Below are 27,075 nucleotides of genomic sequence, written 5' to 3'. Positions count from 1 at the left end.
ATCACCTTGATATGTGCTACTGTGCCCATAATAGAGCCGCGTACAAGAGGGAGGAGAGCAGGGGGAACTTTGGGAGCTATTCACTAGTTTTGGTCAACACGCTATTGTGGAACAAACCGAGGCGACTGGGACATATTGTTGTTCGATGTGTTGTTTGTTTCTTTCATCTCAATAAAAAATCTAAGAGGAAACAGAACTGTATTATTGTGTACAACAGCTCGGGGAATACAAGGTTTCCCTGGACTTCTTACTGAAAACGTATATACTCTCCTTCCCTTTTACTCTTTCTTGTAGTTTAAACTTTTAGAAAACCTATAACAATGTGCTCTATAAATATGCTTGAGGTTTTTCCAAGACACAAAGTTCTGTGTTCAAGCAAATGTGACACTGACCACAGACTGGAAATTAAATCTTGCAAACTTAAATTTAACCAGTGTTTGATCTGCTTTCAACATTTTTTTTTAATAATTCAGCCAAGGCCTAGATAAACTAGAAAGAGGAATTGCTGGCTTTTTTCTTCACCTCAATAACATGGAGAAAACAGGGCTTCCAAAACGTCCACGAGTGTACGTTTTATCTCCACCTGCCAACTGTAAGAGAGAACAGAGGGTTTTCACAGGGCTTTTAAAGACGGTGTTAACCACCTTTTCAGGACACGACAAGTGATGTAACAACTCCCACATCCTACCAGCCAACAGGAGACCAAAATGGTTTCCACGGTGGCAGCAAACAGTAAAAAGTAGTAAAAAAAAAGAAAGAAAGAAATGAAGTTAAACAGTACAAAGGGCCCAGCTATGACTGTGTTGTGCCATTTCTTTTTTCTGTCTGTCATTGTTCCATGTTGCATCTTCCCTTTTTTCCCTTTCGCTGCCAAGTAACCACGGTGCCGAGCTGAGGAACAATCTGCTCCTTGTCAGGAGTGCTGAATGAATCCTGTTGCTTATTGTTGAGGTGAACACGTTATTTGAATACGACCGGTCTCCTGTAATAAAAGGGCTGTTGTGGTTTATGAAATATTCATCAAAGGTATCCCCTGGAGACTCCAGCGCATTCAGATGCATATCTCTGAATCTGAAACAGACTTCTCCAGACAAAAGATTGCAAGCAGCGACTGCGAGCGTCTGAACCATGAGGCAGACAGTCACAAAGGGAGTGACCTCTGTAGTGGATATGTCTCCTTGTCGCTCTGCTGGTTTTCAGCCATTTCACCTCCTAATAAATCACGAGGAGCACACTCTGTGATCCAGCAGCTAAGTGGCATTTAAGAAACAGCTTGTGAGAGCTGTAAGGCTGCAATTTGGATCATTTAGATGCAAAGCAATAATTTGGCCAAATGAATGACATTAACAACAACCGGAAAGTTTCTAAGCCACTAAAGAAAAAAGAGTAGTCCAAGTAACATTTTATTAAAAAGCCAGTGAAGACTGAACTTCTGCAGTTCAGGAGGGCAGAAATGCTTTCCATTTGCTCAGGTTTGCTCAATATTGGGGATGTGACACATTTAAATTCACTGGCAGTTTACCAACTGATGACAATAGATAGTTACCTTGCTATTTATCAGTTCTGTGTGTAGAGCATTTATCCGTGTGCCAACTTATGCGCAGGAAATTGTGCATGGAAAGCAATAAAAGCCATTGTACACTCAGCTTACTGCAAGAATGCCAAGATACAGTTTCTGCCACAAATAACCAATAACAGCGGTTCCAGCAGACATCCACAGTTCAGTCAGGATGATCAAAGTTGGAATCAGAATAACAAGAGTGCGACCACCCCTCTCCTTTTATGATCACAATACAGCTGATATTCCCAGAAAAGCACCAAACTCAACCCGACCACCCTCCTGCACGACTTCATCAGTGCCTTATAACGTACAGAACAAGCCAGCTATGTCTGTAACAAGGTAGACCGTTAGAACAATTCCTAACAGAGCTGCTGGGAGATATACAGGCTCATAATTGTTCCAACATTGTTTACACCATGCTCCTGCCTTGAAGACACAATAAAAGAGGGAGTGATAGTCCTATGCAGAGACACTGGCCTATCACAGTGGGACTATGGGTACTGATGAGAAGCTCTTGGTCTGTTGCCATGGCCCCTGTGTGGGTTGCATGTCAGCGGCAGTCTGCCCTTCTTTTTAATAACACTGAAAAATACTTTGAAGACCCACTGTGGGAACACAACACATTATGCTCCCAGTGGTGTGGGCCTGTGATTTTACAGCTTAACATTGTCTCGTGTTATTAAAGCCAAAATCAGGAGCATCATAATTTGACTCAGTTTTTCGGCACAATTCGTTATTATCAAACCTACATGGTCCATGATGGTCAGCCTCTGATGAAAGAAATGCAAATTTAGCATTCTGAAAGAGCAAATTAGTATTTCAGTAATTCTGCCACTGGTTTGGACCAGTGTGTTTAAAGAAGGAAAAGCGTGATTTTTATTTTTTGCTCTCTTTCCAAATGAGGTGAATGAACAGGTTTTCTCTGTGTTATGCAGTGGGAAGTCGTCTTTGGTTCAAGTATGAACATCAACTGTGGCTCCATGACTGTCTGCCACTGTCTCTCATTAACAACCTCTATGTTCAGTTTAGGTCAAATGTTGAAAAATGAAGACACTGACACTTGGAGCTTAATTGAATAGTTTTTATGCACTGATTAGCACACACGGCTTTTTAATTGCAGAGAGATTTATTTGTTTGTAGATGCAAACTGCCACTATATAATGGGCTGGAATTATTTTCTTGACAATATGCGACAGTGTGACTACAGTATATTACAGATACTTTGTCGATCTGAAGTCACAACTCCCATCACAGGAGAAAAAAATATATTTCTAAATTCCAAACTGTAACATAACATGACGTCTTAATAATATGATTGGAAAACTTAGATTAAATTGCACCCCAAAGCAATTAAGTCCAAATAAAGCAAAGTGTGGAATAACTGTAAAGATTAGTGTATTTTACCATGAATTTCAGTTTCTGTTTTCTGCACAGTAACTGACAAATGGTTTTAAATGGCAGAAAAATAAGCCTTTTACAAGCCTGAGGTTTGCACCACTGCTGTACTTCCTATAAACAGGGAGTAGATATTTGTCAGTCACTGGGCTTGGGAATTACAGAAGATCATATGGTTAATTTAGCCGCAGGTGAGATTGGATGAAAGCAGGTGAATACAGGATCACTAGCGTAAGAACATCAGTGACCTTTGGATCCATCTCGCATGCAGGTTTAAATGAAAGACAGGACATTCTCGACGTAATTAACAAATGCAGATATGAAAGAAAAATGCCTGAAATCATGATTAAAACCTGTGTTATTATTAAAGCTAGTGATGATGATGTGTTAGGATGGTAATTCCCCCAAACTAAACTGAGAGTGTAAAAATCTGTCTCTCAGCAGGAATGAATTTTGATATTAATATGTAGTGTATGACAGCATTGTTGTTAATTAAACCCTACAACATTTCAACCAGGCTATTATTTGTTCCTGCCAGACAGCTAATGAGCCTCACATTATCCCAGCGAGAGACAAAAGCCCAGAGGACACACTGTACTTTAAGGAGTCTGAAACCATTTCATCTGTCCATATTGTAGCTGCTCATGCAGGTCAGTGGGTCAGTCCGGCTGCCACCATGAATACAAGGAAAAAGATCTTGACATGCTTTATCACCATGGGCTGACAAAGTGAAGTACATTTTCTGGCCAAATGAGACACAGTAGACACAAAGCAGCTGTCATCCATCATACTTGTGGTGATGAGTGCTAGATAACTACACATTCAGCATGAGAGAAGGAAAATCACAAATACTTCAGAGCATTGGATGCTTCAAAATCTCACATTTTACATTTTAAGTGGCTCTTATGGCAACTGGACCATCTCGAATCGTGATAATGCACTGTAGTATATCGTGATAATGCACTGTAGTATATCAAGAAAGACGACAAAGACAAACAAGTCAAATCTACAACATAGGGACGCATTGTTTAATGGGGTTGACCAATATCGCTAATTAGAATTAAATAAATAAATAGAATTAATAATATGCAATATGTAAGACTGTAGCCTAAACTGTTGCTGCAGTCAAATTCAAAATACTGCAGTGCAATGTTGAGAGTTATAGCGAAGTATTTCTTTCTATTTCTTCGATACAGCTCCTTTAACCCTATAATGCCACAGTAGTACTGTTAACTTTCTGCTTTGCCCACTTTAGAGGTAGAAAATATTTCACAGTCACTGACATGTAAATCCTCTGAATTTTTTTCAACAGTAACTCTATGAAAACTCAAAAGGGGTAAAGATGAATTCATTGTAATAACATTTTCTAGATCATGAACCACTTCTTTTTATGTATGTTTCTTCTAACTTTCTGTTATGCAAATGAAATATGCAAATTAAAAGTTTGCCCAAACTGTCAGTTTTTAGACACAAAAGACGCCAGACTGAAACTGTGCTGAGAGTGAACTTTATAGAGCAAAATAGGATTCTTTATTCTTTGGATTTGACTGACATGTGTTTGCTTAATGAAGCTCACCGGTGTTTCTTTTCCTCACTGTCACAGTGTAGTGCTATTTATTTAGGTAGTGCAGTGTACCTGTAGTTCTCAGTTTTCTAAGGTTATACTGTCACTGTTCCTACATTGGCAAGTTAACACAGGGTACCTGAATCACTTGTAACTGACCACGTGGTCTCATTTATTTACAAAAAGGGCAGGTTACAGTAATACGGCTGGGTATTGTGAACCAAAAACCAAACCAAAATTTGGAATAGTTTCGAACTACCAAAGAACAAGTTATCAGTGAATAGATTTGATTTTGGCTCTGTTTATCGATTCCTACTTATCTAGAAACGTCATGCTTCAAATCAACACTGTGTCGATTCATGAAGATAAGCTGGCGTGCACAGTATCAGATGATGGGAAGACCATAGTCTGGTTCACCCCAGCAGCAACAACTGTCATTCAATACAGTTAACTTTATAGGGGAAAGCAAGCGACCATTCACAGTTAATGTGAAAGATGGAATTAGTTAAATGGCCAAAAGTGTGGCTTCTTTTCATTGTGGAAAACAATGATAGATGCAAAGTATGTGGGAGGCCAGTGAGCTGCAAGTCAGTTTGCAAATCAAAACATTAGGCAGCGCATTGTTGATGTGAAAGATTGTGCTGTGTTTGATTCGTTGCTGCTGCTGCTGCCCTCAGGTAATTTAAAACACAGCTACCCTGCATCGGTCCGTGATCAATTCACTAACCTAGTGGTTCAAGGATTGCAGTATGACATTCACTCTCATCTTTTTCTTGCTGGAGTGGATTCACTTGTGATTATGGTTAAATTCTGTGATTCTTGGCCTGCAATGGTTTTATTTTCCTCAAATATTTTTCCATATAAATAATTCAAGAGTATAATCCCTTCTACATTTGCTTGTTTTGACTGTTAAAATTACCTCTGGAGCGAGATGTTTATTTGTTGATGGTGGGTGCGGTCTGTGATGTCCTTGACTAGTAAAATCTTATCCAAACTGGAGTGTGAGGGTGGGCAGCACTAATATCTGCAGGTGGGTGTAGTCTATTCAATCACAATCCATACATAAAGATTTTCCATATGCATCTGTTAATAGTTGTATTAGTAAACCAGCACTGTATTGAATGCATTGCTGATATACATAAAAAGCGAATAATACCACTTTGGTAGCATGAGCTGTGCTTGGAGCAGCCTGTCAGAAGCAGAATGAACAGCTGGAAATCAAACATGCAGAGTTTTTGTCTCAGGGATGTTTACCTTATTAATTACATTTTCTGTCAGGTTTAAATTGAAACATGACGTTGTAACATTATATATGTATATAATGCAGTACATAACAAAAAAGTGTGAAATTCTAATGCATATCAGAGCATACCTCCAAGTGATCATTGCTATTGGCTTTAAGGCAATGCATACGTTAGCTTTAGAGTTATCAACATATTGGTTTGTTAATGCCTTTCCAACTGTGTTACCGCTGTGAGGAGTTTAGATGAGAGCCGGCTGACAGCCAGCTGAGAGTTCACAACATTAAAGGGCTGCTGTGATGAAACGCCTGAATATGTGACTGAATCTCATCGTGAGTGAACAACTGTTACTGTTTTGTGTTTGCCTATGTAAAGGAAGGTGCTCTGGTACTGTAGTACCTCAATAGAGCAGCCAAACTTCAGCTCAGTCCACAAATGACAACTCTCAGCAAACACTGTGCCACGTGTGAGTGCTTTTTTTGTGCATGAACTAATGACACACAGCTGACCAAGAAACAGTTAGTTGCAAAGCATCCAATTACTTTTTATCCCCTTAAATTTGGGAGCTCTGTGTTTTAAGGCCTATACCTCCCACATAGTTCTCTCTGTGTGGGAGCTAGCTTGTGGCAAAGCTGCTCAAATTAATGTGAAGACTTAGCTGGCACTTAAATACATTATAGTTTATTCTATCTCAAACTGAATGTGCTGAAACTCACAGCCTGAAAAATAATTGATGTTTAAGTGTCCAAATACTGTATGCTATTGACTTTATTTTTAAAGTCTTGTAATGTGCAAACATTATGCAGATCTTAAAAACTTTTAATCTGGTTGCACAATGTTAAAATACAATTGACATTCATGTAGAGAGAGATAATTAATTTGCTTCAGCAGTTTATTAATGCATTTTAATAATATTAGAAAATTAGTTTTATTTCTAAACAAAGATCTTTTGCATCAATCATTGACTAGAAATTCAGCAGACATCAATTTATGAACCTATGAACACAGGATTAAAGGCTCTTCTATTCAAAATGATACAATAAAAGTTCTTAGCAGTTATTTGATTAAAAAAACTGTTTAACACTTAATGGGATTGAGCAAATATCTCACATTTATTGCCATGGTGTATCAGCTCAAAGGCTACTGACAGCTACCTTAGATTTAATAGTTTTCTTTGTTTCATGTTTTTCTGAGCTTCGTGATATTGTGAATTAATTCACTCACTTTAAATATCAATATGACAAGTCTGAGTTGTTGCCAAATGAGTCTGATTCGTAGGTCTTCTTCACAGTCATAGAAGGAAAATGTGTGTTGCTCATGACATTAATGGAGACTGTTTTATTATAATGGAATCCAACACATAATGGGGTCAAAGTGTCTTCTGTGAAAAAGGTCAGCACAAGTGCCCATTAAACTGTAAACCTATGGTGTGGTTTGACCACTAGATGTGCTAATGAGCAACGTTTCATGAGTGAGTCTGTTATTTGCTTGTATTTTGTGTTCTGCTACTAACCCAAAGTTTCTTGTGCATGGTTGTGCGTGGTGTTTATTCACACAGTAAATCAGTGTACTTGAAGAGGAACTATGTAAGTCCGGTTGCTTTTTCCGCTATTTTGCTAACCCTCCTCCTGGCCATGTGCATTTGTTTACAATGAAGCCGGCAAGAAATCAATCAATAGAGTGGTAGATAAGGTTATATATCATAAACGATCTTACGACGTGTATATTGGTGTAGTTTAGTTTATAAACAAGAGATTACGGGTCATGGGGCGCGAGATGAGAGCTGGAACACTGGGGCGGCGGCCCCGATCTTGCAAGGTTGGTTTCAGCCAAGGGACACGATAAGTGACCTGCAAGTGGAAGGCAGAGAGCCTCCATTCTCCCTCGTAACAAGTTAGGCCATTTATTAAACCATCACAAGTACCCCAAAGCTGTTTGATCAAGGTAAAAAATGTAGTATAGTTAAGGTACAGATCCTACATAGTTCCTCTTTAAATGGATAGTTCATTTTGGCAAATTCACCTATTGCAATAATCCCTATAGTCACAGGGGTAGGTTCATTACCTTTAATTCATTCAATCAGTGCATGTTGTTTTCAGATCTGCGGGGCAGAGACGTGAGCTGCTCAGCGAACACAATGGAGGTGAATGGTACAGGTCCCTCCCTCAAAACTCATCAAATACATTCCTGTGACTATAGGGATTATGGCAATAGGCGAATTTGCCCAAATGTTGAACTATCCCTTTAAACACAGGACACCTTTAAAATATTCTTCATTCTTAATGAAGTGTCACACTTTTTTTCTGTTCCCCTCCTTCAGTGACATGTTCGTGCCTCTTCCCTTTTTTTTCAAATTGTCATATACAAAACTGAAGTGATACCAGAATTAAATTATAGTAGAGGAACTCGCTTGCTGAATTATCCAGTATGTCAGCATGTCAGTTTTGATTTTGTCACTTATGGATACATGGTATCTGGAATGAATATCTCATTATTAACGAGGTTCATTACAGCTCTAAAAACAAAGCTGTCTGGCTTACTTTGCCTATTTCCTGTGGAAGCACTTGACGTGTCTCTGGATGAAAGATCTTTCTTTTAAAAGTGGGTTATATTTTGCTGATTTTTCATGTTTATTTCACCAAACTAAAAAAAAATGTCTTAACAAGTCTGGTAGGTCTAGATAGATGTCAGTAAGATTACAACTTTTCGAGCTGTTCTCATTCTCGGTAGTTTAAATAAAGGCCAATCAACCCAGGTTATTTAACCTGCAGTGTTAGACTGAGCACCAGACAGAGACCTGCATGGGTGATTTAGATGCTGCGTCTCTGCTCAGATATTGAGCAAGGTGAGTAATGGAGCAAACTCACAAAAAGTCCATGCAGCCTTTTAATTGCTGACAGATATATAGCAGAGCACACTGACAGGCATTTTTCAGAAGAGAGATTTACCCATCATCATTCACCGGACTGTATAGCAAAAAGGTAGCAAAAGATTTTGATCTGCGGTCTCAAATGCGCTCAGAGACGACAGATGAACTGAGCATTTCCCGTTTGCCGTTCACCCCTCTGCTTCGGCATTGTGGCTGTGAATGCAACGTCGAAGCTACAAGCAGCGCCGACTTACTGGGAGAGTGAAAGTGGATGTGAAAGCTCAATCACATTCTAAATTGTACAACAGAGCAGAGGAGTCTACTTGGCAGTCACACTTGTGAGACAGGGAGAAGAGAGAAATGGAGACTGCAAAAGGAAAAAAAAAGAGGCACGCATTTGTGTCTGTTTAAACACTGCACTGTACATACAACATGGTGCACATGAGCTGCTGGTGGATTGGCAAAATGAAGTACTGGCAATTAAGATGCAGATCTTTTCTTACACCCATGTGTTCTAGCTTCTAAAAAGAAAATCACAGACACACTAAAATGCTTTATGGAACAATAAATAACTCCCAGTGGGCTTTGCAGTGCTGTCACGCTCTCTGTAGCATTCACCGTCTCAGAAGAAGGCAATGTGCCACAACCGCCATGAAGCCTTCCTACCTCAGGCACTCCACTAAAACAACTCTCTTTTGTTTTTCCCAGTCTGCATCCCCTCCCTCCTCCTCCTCAACTGCTCCCGGAGTAGAAAGAATAATGCATCATCTTAGGAGGCCCACAGCGGCCTACTTTTTTCCAGCCAGGGAGGAACACCGGTGGACACTGGCTGGCTAATGAATGAATGAATGAGCCTGACGTGTAAAATCAGAAAAGATTACAGACTGATGGGCAGGTCTCTGGAAAGGTCCTGCCAAATCAGCTGTTTAGATAAGCCCCGTTGCCTCTGCAGAATAATAATTCCTCTATTTAAGGCTTGGTAAACAAACAGTGAGGGGGAAAAAGTTAGCATCTTGTTTTATTCCTGGAGACAAACTAGGTATAAAGAAACATCTGCGAGACAGAAAGATCGGATCAGATGATCAAATCTTGTTTCTGCCTCCCCTGTTGCATGTTGACATCTCGACAAGAAGGGGACTGCTGGGTATACACAGCCTACGAGCAATAAATAAACAAAGGGGGCCAGGCCTTGAAAAGCCATACACCTGTGACCAGTGGAAAAGCAGCAGGCGCAGCAGTGTTCATTAAAGAAGCCAGTCCTGACAGTGAGGCCTTTAAGAGGCCATCAGGAGCGACAACTCAGCAGCTACCTTGGGACTGGAGAGGGGAAGGCATCAAGGTGAGCAATGCAATTTCAGCTTGAATAATGGAGCACTTTCCTGAGGCATGACATTCATGTATTTCTCAGGCAGTTTTGCCACACAGCCCAGCAGCACCTGTGAGCTATTCAGGGTACACCAGGAAAAACCGGTTTACAGTGTTTACAGGTTCACAATTACCCTGTGCCTGGCTGCTGGTCTGCAGATAATCTCGCTCGAAGTGTCTCATGAATTAAAAATACTACCAAATACATCAAATCTAATGATATGAAAATTTAGATTTTGGACACAGCAGCAACTGCAGACTTGTTTTTTTTTTTTTTTTTAAACACTGAAATTTTTGGAAATGATTTCGTCAAGGCAAATTATTCTCACTTTTCCGTTGGATTCACCAGCCAGATTCCATTTTCATGGAGTTGCTGATGTAAACTGGTAATAACAGAGGATTAATTTACAAGGAGGCAAAATCCCCCAGTGGGACTTGTGGCCCAGAACAATAATGAGCACATAGTAAACAGGAATTTGCCGTAAGCCAAAAGAGAATGCAGGGGCACCTAATCTACACACCGAAACACACAAAGCACACTGATGCATACACAATCAAATGCGCACAAGCACAACCACGCCCTCACACACACAAACACTCACACACATTTGCACACGCTCACACATGCAAGCAGTGAAAATGATGGCAAAGTATTTTCCCCAGGCTTCTGTAACAACATATGTTTGCAGGTAATTAAAAGAAGATCCCACGCGGGTATCATGTCATATTGAAATACAATGCACAGAGCAAATTACCTTAGTGCGGTTATTTATACAAAGCCGGGGGCACCGGGTCACGTTGCTTTGGCGATCTCAGAGATAGATGAGCGTTCGTGGCTGAAGTCGTGCTGTGGTTTTGACCTCTAATTAGAAAGCCGAGGTCAAAGCGCATCGTAATGTGTGATACGATGCAGCTGGTAATGCGAGCGTGTGTGTTTTACTGTTGACTGACAGCTTTTAGTAATTGTTTGTAATGGCAGTACACAAGGTAAACTAGCGTCTGAGCAGAAAACTAATACAAGCACGTAGTGGATTTGTGAGCGTGGGCAAAGAACTGAGTCTTAAGAGCAGAACTAATTTTGTTGTCTATGTTTTTTGGTAGTTAGTTTGGTGGCAGCATTAGGGCTTCCTGCGTTTGTTCCCTTCAAAGCTGTGGATGCTCACATTTGTCAGTTTTGGTTTGTATCCTTGCCATGAAGAATCCAACTGAGTGCAGAGTATCCATTGTATTAAACCTGGAAGTAAAGCACCATACTGTTGAACACCACCTTCTAAGTAACGCCAGACTACTTCCTAGTGTGCTCTACCGCCTTTTTCATTTGCCTTTAACTGTGAAAAAGATTTGAGTCTAACAGCCGGTTTGCGCCTCTCATTTCAGGTGCTCAGACTCTGTCAAAGCAGCTGGAGGAAACAGTGTGATTTCAAACTGAGAAGAGACCGCGTCAGGAATTTTATCTACAAAACTTGTTTTTTTCACTTGTGAGTCTCTTCCTGTAGACTTTCAAAGCTTTACCTTTTCAATGATTACCACTTTAATATGTTTTGTGCATATTTTTTACTGCCACTCTGTACTTCTAATCTGCTTCATTTTCAGAGGGAAGTGTTTTACTTTTTACTACATTTATCTGATTGCTGGGGTCACTTTGTAGATTAACAAATCTCCATCTTGCCAAGTGATTTCTGTCTGTTATTGAGTCCTGAAAGTCTTATTTTCTTAAAGTGTGTGGGAAACTGTCATTGTCGCCTGATAATTTGAACCCATCTAATAGAATTCAAATGGTTTTATGAAATTTCCAGAGTAAGGCAACATTTCTATTGGCTTTAAAGTAACTATCCCCGAATTTCGCTTCTTTAAAACTGAAAAAATAAACAATCCGATCGGCCGCTGCTACTTTATACTTCAACTCCACTTCAGTTGAGAGGAAATTTATAGTGCCAGTCACAGGATACTTTGCAGTATCTGATGAATAATACAAATATAATGTAAAAAATAGATTGTGATGAATTATTATCAGTGAAGGTCAGACTTTATTGATCCCCAGGGATGTGCAGAAACTCCACAGCAGTGTGTAGTGTGTCAAGTAACTGGAATGAATTTCACTTTAAGCAGCTGCGGCATCACAGTAATGTACATATTAATGCATCAATAATTACAACCCATTAATATGATATACATTATTTTGAGATAGTTTGTTTCCCATAATAAACATGTGTACTTTTAGTAACTGAAGTATTATAAGTTGCTAATGATTTTGTACTTTTGCTACTTTTGGACACATGAGTTCTACTTGTAACATAGCGTTTCTGCCCTGTGGTGCTAATACTTAAAAACAGATCTCAGTACTCCCTCCACCGCTGGTCTGTAAAATATACAGTGGTTACATAAGACCACACCACACATACATTTGTCTCTCCAGTTAATCTGGGTTTGAACAGTGACTGAGCTGCCTGGAGTTAGAGAAATAATAGAACCTAGGTTACATATTGTTTGTACAGTATGTCTCTGTTGGATCCAGACAGATATATTCCTTATGTTTGAGGACTCTGACACAAGCACTAGACATTGGCGGAATTTGAGCAGTCACCAAAATGCTAATCTTTGTGCTCAAATAAAAAACAACCTCCCCATCCCCCCACTCACCCCCCCTCCACAACTGTTTCCTAAAATAAATTATGTACTCTTCTCTTGGCTTCAGCTGCTGAGCTCTGCTGCCCAGAGTCTATACATGTAGGTGCCAGACTCTGCTCAGGATTAGCTGCTGGTGAGTCAGGAAGTGTCCTGCTGCATTGCACCTAACACCCGTTCACCACACAAGATGCTGGCTGCCACATTAATGCAGGAGAACTAATCCATCCCTCCATCTCTCCGTCTACTATATATCAACCTATCCCACTAGCTTCGGGGGGAAGTCCCCAGAGAGATTCGCAGCGAATACATACCTGAGTTTTTACTGTTCTTCTGTGTCTGTGGGAGCTCCCTTCCCCATCTGACTGACAGGTGATGCTCCTTTGAAGTGGCTCCATCTCACTCACTGATGTGGAGGCCAGAGAATGAGCCTCCCCCCTCAAGACCCCATTAAAGCAAAACCCAGGGTCTGCAGGTTTGATATTCATCGCCCGGGCAACCTCTGCCATCAACACATTTTGTGCCACGTGAGAATGATCACAGCTTATTAAAGTGGAAATAATGACTGCTCTACCTCCGGCATGAAATATTTAACAAGGACAAAGGAGATGGCTCAAAGGTGATTCATATCTATGTTGAAAGGAGAGAACGTGGACAATACCGTCTACTCAGGAAGTGCGGCCGAACCTTGGTTAACAGAAGCTCGGAAGTGACTGGTGGCAATTGAATTTTGTATCTTAATGAAAGCAGAGAGAAAAGCCATAGTGGCGAGGGGGTGGTCTGAGGTAATGTTTATCAGGCATAACAAAGATTTCAGTATAAAAGCAAATGACATCAGTTCCCGTACAGTACAGACAAAGAAGACTCACACACTCAGACTTGAAATATATGTCCTCGTTCTCAACCATCACTTCATTTTAATCACTCTCTCATTCCCAACCGTGCCCAGAACGTATACAGCATCCAATTTCTGAATGTGAAATTATTGATGTACTTCCCTCCAGCTTGGGTAAATTAGCTTTTTTGGCCTCTTGGGAAAATCAAGGGAAGGGAGCAGAGTGAAAATGTTCTCCATCAAATGTGATCGAATTGGATTTTACAAGATGAATTGCCAGGACAAGAGTTTATCCCAATTACATTGCCAAGAGGTTTCAGTCCTGCTGCAGCCACTCTGGTCAACAGCAATTAGGGTCAGCTTTGAGTTATCAGGAGCCGTCATTGTGAGAAGATGTTTACAATGTGAGCGGAAAGTAGATAAATGCAACAAGCCAACATTCGCAACGGCAAAAAGTGGTTTGTGGTTTGGTCCAAGAATTCATGAAATTACAGATCTGACAGCCAAAACATGAGCAGAGCAAAACACAGCTGTCTGTTCCATGGCCCACACATCTTTTAATCTCGCAAAATACAATGCAGACTGCAGAGACTGCCTCTGGCCCTTTGTGTGGCCATCCATTTGCCTTATTCGTGGTTTTTTTTCTTTTTTCCTTTGATGTGACCTGTATGATTTGCTGATGTGGAAATGCAACATGTCTTTCATCTGTCTCATCAAGACCACACCTTCACAGACAGTAGCAGTAAGTCTGATGACTGGCAAACAGGTGATAAAATAAAGAAACAAAACCAAAAAAACAACAAAAAAAACAACAAAAAAAACAGTGAGGCGATATTTAGTCTTACCTTCCCCAGACTGGGGCTCCACAGATATCTCAGGCTGAAAACACAGAGAGCCAGCACAAGGAAAACCAAGGCCAGAGCCAGGGCCACTCTCTGGTAGGTGTGGTACTTGGCCTTTTTTTCCTTTACCGACTCGACCTACAAAAATAACAAAAACAGGAAAAACACAGTCACAGAGAATATTTCAATGCCTATTCTTGCCTAGATTCACCAATGCCACTCACATGCTAGTATAAACTATATGAAGCTATAGCAAAGTTAGCTTAGCACAATGACTGGAAAGTGAGACCACCTGCTGCCAATACATGAGGTTTACAGGTGGTGGTAAGCGAAGCCAGATTAGCTATATTGAGCTTCTGCTTCTGGCTTCAGACACGTGAGTTGTATTAATTTTCTCTTTGGTCAAGCATAGGGGATGTGATGTGAGGTAGTTTTTCATTTTTGCACCTATTTGCCCAGTGTTTTGCAGCCTATGGATCACATGAGAAAAAGTCTGGTGGGGTAGTAAGTAGGCTGGTAGGCTGGTTTTGCTATACAGTCAGGCTAGCTGTTGCTTAAATTTTTAAAACGAAGCTGTGCCAACTGCTTCCCTCAGATGTGAGTGTGGCATTGATCTTCTCATGTAGCTCAGCAAAAAGCTTAAGGCTGCGATAACGGATTTTTTTTTTTTTAGTGGATAGCAGAAATAAGTTGTGAACACGACATTGACTGATCATAGCCTTGTAAATTGAAATGGCGAGCTTTCTTCATACATTCATCTGTTATACAGCAACATTATCATTCATTTGGAGTCGTGACCACCTGATGAACACTCAGTAATATTCACTCACTCCTATCTCCACATTTGGTTCAGCAGCTCCAGGGAGAAATATCTGTCTCTTTCCCTGTTAAATGCTTGTTTATGTTTATTAGCTGGTCTCTGGCTGTGTCTGTCTGCTATTTGGTGCTGAGCAGAAAGTGTGAGCAGGTACTGGTGGGTTTTTTTTTCTTCTCTTCTTCAAAGCAGCTGCAGACCGAAATGAACAGGGAACCAAAAAGATTACTCACTTGTAAGGCACATGCACAGTTTTCATATTTCCAATTGATACATTGGTATTATGAAAATATAGATTATAGCCATTTTAAGCACATTTTTCACATTCCAAATTTATTTCTTTAATTTACTTCTTTTCTTTTCCCACTTCTATCCAAAAGAAAAGCCATTTGATTGAATTTATCCACTAGGGTGGCCGCTGACAAGAGTATAACCACCCCCGACACTAAGCTCAGGATAGAACAGACTGCTACAAGTGCTACAGAAAGGTTACATGTATTAAACTTTTACTCAAATTAAAACTCTGGCTGCTGTATTCAATTCCCAAAGCTTAAGGCCACAAATTAATAAAGATGGGCTTTTGTTCCAGCAGGGCTCCAGTGGGGAGAAAATGAAAGCTTCTCATTCACACTGGGCCATTTTTGAAGGTCTCGGAGGACAACAGACAGCCAGATATGTAGAAAAGAAAATCGAACAAACTTAAGTTGGCAAAATTGGGGTTGCTTATCTTTGTGTCTGAAAATGATAAAGCAGCTTTGGTTCTATTGTTACTGAGGTTGTTATAGTGGTTTGGATGCACTTGACTGAGCAGCACTTTAACCTGCTGACTTTTTTGTATTATATGTAAGAATAAGATTTGAATAATATTTTTGTGACCTTTGGGCTCTACTCTACTCCATACTGTTAACAATAAGCTAAAATAGTTTTAAGAAATACACGTGATATTCATTTTATTATTCTGTAAATGCAGATGTCCATGGCATGACTAACCTGTACAAATGTGGTTTAGCAATAATGGCACATAGCCACTGTGCACTGGTTCTATTTGAGTATGGATTGAATGTCTGTTTGGTAAGTCCATTAGCAGGGTGAATTTGGGGTTGAACCAAAGGCACATTGTTCAAAATTTTAACCACATCTTTCCCATGAATTAAATCTGCACCCTGACTATTCCACATTTGATATATTGGAGACAGTAGCCACACAACCCCGTGTCACATCAAAGTACTGTACATTCCTGAGGCATGATGAAAAACAGAGGAGCACAATCAGGGAGCCAGAAATTCCTTACGTTGTAAATTTCTAAGAGTGAAGTGGGAGGGAAAAAAAAAAACCGGTGGCTGAAATCCTCTGCTCTCCTGTGGCAGGTTGCATAAGCAGTGGAAACTTAACTAGAGGACAAACCTCTCTCTCTCTCTCTCCCTCTCTCTGCCTGTGCTTTGAATATCGAATACTCAGAGGAAGGAGGTGGGATTGAGAGACAGACAGAAATAAAGGCACGGATGGAGACAGAGTGAGTGAGCGGTCTGAGTGTGCAGCAGCCGCCAACTAGTGTTTAAAGGTTTAGGAGTTCAGAATCAGCCTGGCAATTCGCCTTGAGCTTTGTGAGGAAGAGTGCCTGGAGCCCCCTGCTGTTATCATGCAAAGGAGAGGCACTCTCTCAAGAAAACAACAGAAAAAAGAGAAGTAAAGCCTGCATAACCAACGAGCAGAAGGCTGTAGTTTATCACACCGGGGCACGCTCTTATAAGCATTGAATTCCTCCAGAAACTGTTCTAAAATAAGAAGCCACAGGTGATTTCTTAATCATAATCATTCACCATCCGTGACTCAGAATGTGTGATGAGCATCTGCTGGAGCAGTTGCTTTGCTTTGATGGACAGTAAAAGAGCTTACTTTTTAATATACATATAAAAACATAATAACACAGTGCTGTGGAGGAATTTATCCGTCCCTCTGTTGCTTTCTCAAGTTTTGCAACAAGTGAAATATGAGAAAAAGAAGAAGCAGGATTTCAGAGCCCAAAATCCCACCTCTCCCTCTCCTCAATAATAAAGGCTCAAATAAAGACAATTCTTGGTGTATATTTGAATGCTGCTTATGTGTGAGAAGCAAGGATATAAAGATATAAAGCAAATACAATGGTTCAGGTGAGACTGAATATAAAAGTGGAAATAAAGGAAGGAAGCAGAAGTGAAAAGCCAAAAGGAATTAGATGGAGAAAATTACTATTCTGAGAAAACTCAGATCAGTCAGCAAGAGACCAAACAGCGCTCCTTCAAAAAAGGCAGACTTCTGACAGATTTTCCTTGCACTTAGATATCACAAGATTTTTTTTTCACCTCTAAACCACTACTCCTGCCACCCACACTTAATTTATTAAGCTGTAAAAATTTAAAGGTGCTCTCATTTTTCCTGACACTGCTGTAACATGAAATTAGTATTATAACAAATAAAATGTGAACTTTATCTAAAATAGTTTGAAGAGTTATTGTAAGTGCCATAAATCAAAATGGAAAAAAAGCAAAAAAAAAAAAAAAAATGGACTCACATCTTTCCACAGAATCTGTTGACTGCTGGATTGACTGCTAGCTTCCATGATGCAAGCACTCAGGAGGAATCTTTCCGATCCTCTTAGCTGGGGAAAATACCAACGCTCTGCAAGGCAAAGAGTCATTCCTTTGCTGCAATTTGGGAGTGTGCTAAAGGGGAGGGAAAATTTCAGATGGAGTGGAATTACTGAAACATTTGTGATACCCATTAAAAGCAAAGCAGATGTCTCTCCTGCCTGCCTGCTCCCATTTCAAAGGTGAAAAGCCACGAATGGATTCAGGCTGAAAAGACAAACCTCTGTTGAATAAATTACATACTAGGCTGAGATGAAAATACTGCCGTGCTTAACGTTTTCAATAGATTGCTGTTCAGGGGACACAAAGTTTGCAGATGAAGATAAAGAAAAAGAAATAAAATTATACTTCAGATACTGATCTTTTCACTCCTATTTTCTGAAGTATCAAAAACAGTTAAAGTACCTTCATTCTGCTATTGTTCCCCAGCCATTCAGACTTCACACTTGACAACAAACGGGAAACAGTGAAAGAAAAACTCAAATGACTGAATAGCACCGTAATAAAAGAATCAACCTTATGAAATGAGGAGAATGTGAACTAGCGCACATACAGAACTAAAAGAGTCATAGATGAATTCTCTGCTTGTAATAATTGTGTGAGAAAAGTGCAGTTATCTCATTATAAACTGACAATAAAATGACATTTACTCCTTCTCCAACTTTGAAAACTGAATCTATACAGATATGATTTATTTCATTTAAGTTTATCTGCTGCTCATAAGGCGTCTCCTGCTTTATTTGAAAGTCAGCTCACAGAGTATAGACACAGCTGGAGATTTTAAAACCCTTTAACAAGCAGTTGGCTAATTTGGAGTCAGCTGAATCCTCCTCCTCACACCTTGACAAAACATACATGGCTCAGAAGAACAAAGTGCTCAGCAACATTTAAAATCACTGAAAGCTGTGAAAACATTTTGTTTCAGGTGTGCATACAAAACAAAATGGTCAGAAACATATCTGAAAAGCAAACAAAAGAACTAGAGATACTAATGTTGCATTGTGAATGACCTCTGGTGGCCATAATTAAAAAAGTAAATACAACAGGAGCGATGGAGGAAGTTGTGTTACAAAGGAAATTGTGACATTATTTTAACCCAAACAATGATCTTCTTCTAAAACCTGAGGTTATAGCCAGCCAAACCATGACTCTTCCACACCTTTAATCGTGTTTTTATTGTTATTGTGGCCACAAAGGTCCACCACCCCTGCTGCTGATAAATTCATGCAGGTTGTGTTATTGTTACCATGATGGTGAAGGTCTGGTACATCTATCCACACTGTGCTCCTGGGGGTTATGGTAAGCAATGTTGTTAAGTTTGGAGAACTTGCTGGAAAACAGCTAAGATACACAGAAGCTCAAATCCCCAGTTGGGGTCAACTGGGCTCAGGAGGGAGAGTGGATTGTTGACTAAGTAGAGGGTCAGTGGTTTGATCCCCAGCTCCAGGAAGCATGCCAAAGTGTCCTTCAGGCAAGATACTAACCCCATGTTGCCCCTGCTGGCCTCTCACTGAGTGTATGGGTTTGTATGTGTGGGTGTGATGTTTGAATGTGAGGGGAGAGGTGACTGTGGCGAGTACTGTGAAGTGGTCAGTTGGACTAGAAAAGTACCAAAACATGCAAAATACGTGAGCTGAACTTTTATGAATCATATGGTTTCATCTGAGGAGTATGAAAGTGTTTGATCATGCCCATAGCCCAGGTAGTAGCTTTTCTTTTCATTGGTCATCTAAGGAGTTAAAGAGACCCCGAGGAGTTCGCTTTTGGTCATAAATGAGTCTCATATTACATGTAATGTGGATGAATCTACATTACTCACACTTGTTAATGGATCAATTTTCGATAAATATATCATTTTGTCTTTATCGTTATTTTGATATTATTATTTAGTGGTCAGCTCGCCCAGCATATTCTACTTTCGGTTTCCCCGACGTTGCCCAGTGGGTCATGGGAATAACGCTGCCGGATCGCCATTTATGGTTGGAACTATGACGGTAGGCTATCTGATCGTCTTCGAACCACCGACTTTCATTCTTTATCAATGGAAACATTCTTAGCAAATGTTTTCGCTTTCGTCCGTTGAAGAATTTCACTGTGCGCGTGGAGGCTTATGGGAAATGTAGTGTGAAAACACTTTGCTTTCCAAAACTCCTCGTAGTCCCTTTAAGATACCTTAGAAGAAATTGTCCCTCTCTTTAAAAACCTGGTTTATTTTAACCTTAAACCAATCACAGTGCACACTGAGGAAACTGAGGGTAGGTGGGCACCCTAACTGTTTCGTAGTGCTCAAACTGAATGATTCCCGTTTGTGCATCATAAGAAGGTAAAACTCTATTCACAAAATAACTAATTTTTTCTGATAACATTGGACACATGGGATAAAATAAAAGTCTGCTTCAAACCTAGAAATCATTTTTCACTTCTGGCTCCCATATGGAGAAATCCAGATTCCCCCCCTCATGCCAGGATTTAGTGTTTAGTCTCCAACAGGAAAAGAGTCTGGACCAGCTTATCAAACTCTGTGAAGGAGGAACAATGGAGGCATCCAAGGGCTTGAAGAGTAAATATTCTTTACAACACTTTCATTTTGTCTGCTATTTACAAATAAGACATTACATACCAAAAAACATGCGGTCTCCAAATGTGAGACTTTCTAAAATAAACCCGTAGCGGAAAGAAACTTTGGTTTAAAGTTAAATTATTCTACTGATCACATCTGAAACCAAAGGCAGACTGATATGAAATGTCAGATGGAAGAAAATATTTGAGCATCACTTACAGAAAACACACTTATTATTCTGAGTTGTTACACTGATAGAGAGACACAATTTAAATATTAAAGGCTTCATTGCGTACGATCATTGAGAGGCGGGCTTGGTCTAAGATTCCTAAATGTATTAAATACAGTTCCGAAATTGGCACATATCTACATATGTTTTGAGAATGTGCAAAGATAAAAGGTTTTGGAGAGAAGTGAAAGATGAGGTGGTTATTGGATATGACTGGCTCTCACCTCTTCGATGTGTTTTGGCAGCTAAAATGGTGGTGCAAAGGAACAACCACAAAGCTAAATTGATTGAAATAATCGTATTATAGAGCAAGAAAGCCCATTCTCCAATTCTGTATTGTTGAGTATGAGAGAAGCAAACAGATAAAGAGCCGGATGCTATAGTCTGGTTCAGCCATTTCCCAGGTTTCCACCCAGTTTTTAATGCAGTTAGTAATGAACCAACTTAAGGGGCTTACAAAGAAAGGGTTAAATAACAAATGAGCTCTTCAGTTGTTGGCACCCCCAGTTCTTGGCAGGCTTAATAATGCCATCCGATGGTTCCCAGTTATTTCCCCTCATACATATACGTAGTACACGGTGCCATTAATAGTTTTTGAAAATGTCACTGCGACTCGGGGAAGGTGTGATCACACCTTCAGTTCCCTCGTCCCTACGGTCAGAGCTGTGTTGGAAAAGTGAACATTTTTCCATTTTTGGTTTGGTTTGTTTTGGTTGATTTAATCAATTTTAGTTGACTCATGACTTGTAAACACTTTTTGTTTTTCTGTAAAATGTCAGTCAGTTTGTGAGTTTGTTTCCACCCTGTACATTTAGCAAACACAAGACGACACTCTGTATCATGATTCATCTGAACTAGAAGTCAGACAGGCAGAAGACAGGAAGAGAAAAGATTATGATTAGGATGGTGCATTATGATGAAGGTCGTGGACGGGAGACAGACCCTGGATGGAGTGCTGGGATGACACATAATGATGCCCTGCTGTTTAAATCTTTAAATTACCTTCTCAGGTGTAAGACTACCACCAGACACATGATGACAGAGCTAAAAATGCAGCAGCCATGGGCTATGTTTTCAGCCTTACTTAGAAATAAGAAGGTCAGCATTGGACAGTTCTGCAAACCCTGAATTACAGTCAATAACAACAGTTGTTTTAAATTTTTATTTGCAGTGCAGTTTTAAAATTGTGGTCTCCCATGTTACAGATTCATCCACCACCCTGACCTCTGCACCCAGAAGTTGTTGTCTTCATACTCCGAAGTTCTTGTAGGAAACCCCCTAACCTTTCTGATGTCAGGGGAAATTCTGAGTTTAAACATTTCTGTATCTTGTAAAAGATCTGACATCCACACCCACTTCACATCGTCAGTGTCGTTAACTGTGTGGAGGTGGGAAAAGAAACAAGGGTGGAGTTTCTTTCCACTACTTGTGGCACTCTCAGTTTAACCGTTTGGATCAGTTTGGCTATGTGGTTAGACAACAGTTTTCAGCATTAACACATTAATCAGACCACAAACTGACCTTCATGTTCTGCCTGACTACATGTAGGGCACACTGCTTCCTCCACTGGTATTAAATTGTGAGATTTTAATCACCCAATATGGCCGTAGCATAGCTCTTATGAGTTTTCTATGTTCTCATAGGGTTAGGCAACTTCTGGTTATCTAATGTCAACAACCAAAGCCTTGAGAAATATTTTAGTTTTATGTTATGTTCCAATTGCAGTCTCATTCTCGAGAGCACCACATGCAGCTTTCGATAATGATATTATCTAGGTGTAGGTGTACACTTACAATTATTCGGTGCTACTGAAGTTCAAATGCATCTACGTCCTACAGGGATCAAACTAAAGGAACAAACAATTCTAAGTTCAAAGAAAGCCCATGCCTGTTGTGAGGGAACACTCAATAAAACACTTCAAAACAGGAAATGTCTCTCAGCCAGTGACTCTAGAGATCAATAAATATGAATACTAGATTTAACTGATGAATAAACTGTGAAATTTGCTGTAATAATCTTCAATCAGATCCACAAAACACTGAGTTACTGAGTAACAAGTGAGGAAAAATCAAATCAGAGTTTAATGATAAGGTGACTCTGAAATGAGGACCAGTTGTTAATTATAAGGTAAATATGTACATGCTTTGAGAGATGTTGGTAATAAAACATTATATTAACAGTTATGATATTGCATATTGATTACTTTCTGTTATTCACCCCCTGATTAACTCAGGTCACTGTTTACTGGGAATTATTAAATTAGCTCCCTGAGAAGGTCTTTAAGTAATAAATCATTAAGACTTATACATAAATGAATCTTGCTCTGTTCAGACAGAATAAACTGCCGCAGGAAGTCAGAGCACCTGATTTTTTTACTCTGAGTGAACTGCAGATCGTTAAAGTTAAGTGTAGACCATATACCATATTACTGTGTTATGACTTTTGCGTTCTTGTTTGACGCCCTTTCTCCGTTTTATCCTTAGCTTCCATTTGCAGTTTTGTGAGGATTAATGTTTGTCTGAATCTTTTTTGCCTTTGGTTTTTTTTGTTCCTGTTTACTCGTGCCCAAAGCAAAAGCAGCTAATGGTTTCTCAGTGGACCACTCTTCTGCACTGTTTAAATAAAGGTTGAACGAACGGATGAAAAAAAACACTAATTTGCCCTCCTCAAAAATAGCACCTGATATTTAAGTCATAAGAAAATTAATGAGCAGTTGATAATTTTGTGCCGCTTATCAGCTGATTGAGAGTGACCTCATTAAGAAAGTGGTCAGTCTGGTGAAAGACACATATCACAGGAAAAATCATTATATAATGTTTCATTAACACAGTATCTCAGTCTCATCATTATAGTCTATGTGGTCCACAATACACAGTTACTCAGAGAACTCCATGTACTCAGTGTTTCCTGTAAAATGTCACCCATTGTGTGAGGTTTATCATCACATCACCATCATTACCAACCACAATACTTTGCTAACATCCTGCACTGTGCCGCCGCTGACAGTATCTTTATTATTCTACCTGTTCACCGTCTTAAAGACACACAAAACAAACTGCATGTTTAATTTTAATCCTGACAGGGAGCGAAGGATACAGTCTCAACGCACAACTATGTTTAGTGATTTATTCAAACCACCTGTCAGTCCTTTATTTTTTTCCATATCATCTCAGATGCCATACAAAGCAAAAACTAAATGGTGTGATAAAATGTTTTGAAGTGATTCCAGTTTATTAAAAGCACAATTTCACAACCTACAAGTTCCACTTCACACTCGATTAGCACTAGTGAAAAACGACGGCTCGGTCAATACCACCCGAGGTGGAACATTCCGGGTAAAATTGGTCAACCCACAAGCCTTTAGTGTGGCAGGCAACATTTGAGCACATATTAAGTCTGTCAGATCTGATAGCTGTGGGACCTCGTCAGCTCTTTCCCATTGATATAAATCTTCACAATTACTGTGACATTTTGCTTGGGTAAATCAGGCGACAGGTCTTTGAGGAATACTGTTGTGTCAGCAGCAGAGTTGAGCATCCTGGGACCCTCATTCCCCCGATAGCATTCAGGCCCAGGTGGGGGCTTTGACACCCACAGAATAGAATAAACAGCAATTTACTTTGGGAGTGCATACCAGATACTCACAGATTAGAGCAGAGGTTGATGGGAGCAGCCATGGCAAACCAGGAAGAATCACAAAATAAACATTTGCTCGATCCTCTTCATGCTTCAGGCCTGATAGTTTTGATAGGAATTTCCCTCTTTTGTATTTGTCACTTTGGCAAACACAGACTGAGCACTGTGACCAACGGCAGGACCCATTACAAATCCAACAGACCAAGTTGGATCTTGTGAGTTTTTTTTAATATATATATAAATAGAACAGTTTTCCATCAGACAACAGTTCTACTAAAAATGACTTGTAGTGTAGTACTGTACTCTGGGCAGGCGCTGCCTTCCCAAATTTGCAGAGTATATATTGCTCTATTTTGCAGTGGCCATCTGGAAAAAAGCTGTTTCTTGTTTGCTTTTTTTTTTTTTTAACTCTTAAGCCTGCCTCTAAAGCCTTGTCGAGCTTCTGTCACTCAAAGAAAAAGCTGTAGTGGAAACCCACTCATTTCCCACATGCACATCCACATTCATTAACAGTCCCTTCCCACATGAAGGGAGACTGTCACTGCTAAAGAAAGAGAAAAAGATGCAGAAAGAATATGTGGAAGAGAGATAGAAATACAAAAAAGCAAAACTGAGCAGGACAGAGAATTCTTTCTGTCACACGCCCAGGCAGACAGGAAAAAAAAACCCTGATTGATTCCTACAGTTTTAGTCCAGGAACTGGGCCTATACAGGTCAAATGTGACACATAATCCTGTGTGATTTGATTATCTGCCTGCTGCCTGGATGCAGCTACACCACCACAGTCTTTCATTACAGGGGAAGCAGAGGTGGGCAGGAATGGGCTCATCATGAGGAGGCAGTCACGGATCTTGACTCGGTCTAGACAAAAGATCTGAGAGCCTCCATCCGTCATCTTTTCAGGATTCTCCTCATGCTTCAGTGACGGTGGGAAGGAAGTGTACCTCTGCACAGGAAGTTTACACAGCTCTGTCTGTTTCCCAGGAGTCACTTGGCTCTTCAGCAGACTGTAGCGAACGCCTTGAAACATCCTGCTGATATACTTCTGCAAATTCCTAAGTGCAAAACACTCACAGCCCTAGCAAAGTAGCAACACTTGCAGATGAAACGCTCTCATCAACACTTGTCTGAATATACAGTATGTCAGTGTGCAGCTTCAGCTCGGCGTCCTTTTTTGTATTTATTGTTAATTATTAAGTTTGAGTCCATCAGAATTAAAATACACACAAATTTTCTCCTGCACCACGCTTCGCTTCTCCAAATGTGCTTTTTTTCCCTTGCTGCTTTGCGTTCATCATAGGGTTGTCTGAGGTTTCCTCCTTGTAAACAGTCCATTAATTAGTCATGTGGAATGAATCACCAAAGATATTCAGTTTACAGAAAAAACCTTAAAACATCATTACTAGCATCTTTTTTGAGAGCGGGATGACAAGGGTAAACCAAAACAGTAAATTTACAGACCAAGTTGGATGATATTTTTATCGCTACAAGCCCCATGCGATCCATTGTTAATGTGATAATATGAATTATAGCCACTTTGAGGTGCAAATTCTCTAAATCTCTCTATTTTTTAGCGTCAACAGCCTCTCAGTTTGTGTTTATTTTAAGGGGAAGATGTGCCGTGTGTTGTAATTTTTAAGGACTTGCCGCTCACTCGGCCTGAGTGCACTCTCAAACTTTGAAACCTACACCTTTTACACATTTTACACAACTTAATATTGATGAATTAAAATCTTCATCCAGAGCGGTGGATAAATCGCTGAGATTAGAAAATATGGTTATTTTATTGTGCACATCATCGTTCCGCCTGTCCATACCTGATGTTGAGGGAGAGGAATGTAACCTCTTAACAGGAGTCAGATGGATAACTATGCGCCATCTCTAAGGAGTTGGTGTGACATACTGAGGAGCCAGATGAATAGGAATGTGGATTATGGCACTGCAAATCTTCCCCAAGTTTATTCATTCATTTCCCAAATCTTACCTTGAAAGTAAAGCTACTTGCTGGGGGATTTTCTCAATTTCTTGCTTGATGGGACAGGTGTATTTACTTACATAATTGTATTCCTCATCCAATTTATAATGCGATTAAATATTAATACAATTCTGAGTTTGAAGAGAGGCAGATCTGTGAAAATTATCTAGACAGCAATATTGTGAAATTGTTCTTCTTGCTGTGCAACTTTTTCAATCACCCATAAATGGAACAGAAGCAGTGAAAGAGAAAATACTGTGCGTCTTAGGATGCATTGAAAATGGTATTTCAACAAATAAAGCAGCCTGAGTGAAAGGTAAAAATAGGCGCAGGTATTTTTCACTGTGATGATCTTGACTCATCTTGGCTGAGCTTTGTTTAGTTAGCAGCAGAGCTCTCTGGAGGAACATTGAGTAGTGTAGTCAAAGTGGAACTCTCCTGAATGAGCTTTGAGCTTCAAGTCCCCAATATCCCAGCGTGTGTGCCAAAGAGTCAGACAATGGAGCCACACGCAAGTCATAGCCAAATCGTAATTACCTCTGCACCCTGCAGAAGCAGACCAATTGACTCCTCTAGATGAATGAGAACAGGTAAAGGGCAGTGATTAGCCACAAGGCCCCAGAAGCTTTGTTTGGTGCAGAGGGAAAGGAAATTCTCTATATAGGTCAGAAGATATGCTTCACTTATTATGGTCTTATTATTCTGTGGAGTTATTATGGGCACAATTCTGCTCAGTACAGGAAACTTTGCTTGTCATGGTCGACTGGCAGTGCACATTCGGTCTAGTGCATCCTTATCTGTCTAGTCTGTGTTGCTTGTAGACAGTTCAGTAGCATCATGATCAATTACTTGATGAATTATTAGTGATTAAGGTTACCTGTAATAGATTAACGATTAATTAGTTGCCAAATTGCAACTTCTAAGCTTGTGTAGTCAT

General features: G+C 40.0%; 1 protein-coding gene across 2 annotated transcripts in view; it reads right to left on the bottom strand.

Annotated features, from left to right (window-relative positions):
* The window catches only part of tnmd (tenomodulin), a 55,095-nt gene extending 37,219 nt beyond the window's left edge, over positions 1-17,876 (bottom strand). The window contains exons 1-2 of one of the 2 annotated variants that reach the window (XM_085789388.1): positions 17,663-17,876; positions 14,301-14,435 (exon numbers count right to left, since the gene is read on the bottom strand). In XM_085789388.1, coding sequence (XP_085645514.1) covers positions 14,301-14,435; positions 17,663-17,872 — 345 coding nt within the window. In that variant the 5' untranslated portion in view covers positions 17,873-17,876. The remainder of the gene's footprint in view (positions 1-14,300; positions 14,436-17,662) is intronic. The other variant, XM_085789389.1, reaches the window with a different exon arrangement.
* Positions 17,877-27,075: the final 9,199 nt, after the last annotated feature.

This window comes from Trachurus japonicus, chromosome 10 (assembly GCF_045865225.1).
Source record: "Trachurus japonicus isolate A0001 chromosome 10, Traja_1.0".
Classification (NCBI taxonomy): domain Eukaryota; kingdom Metazoa; phylum Chordata; class Actinopteri; order Carangiformes; family Carangidae; genus Trachurus; species Trachurus japonicus.
Note: the sequence above shows the minus strand (reverse complement) of the source record. Positions and strands in the feature narration are given on the sequence as shown.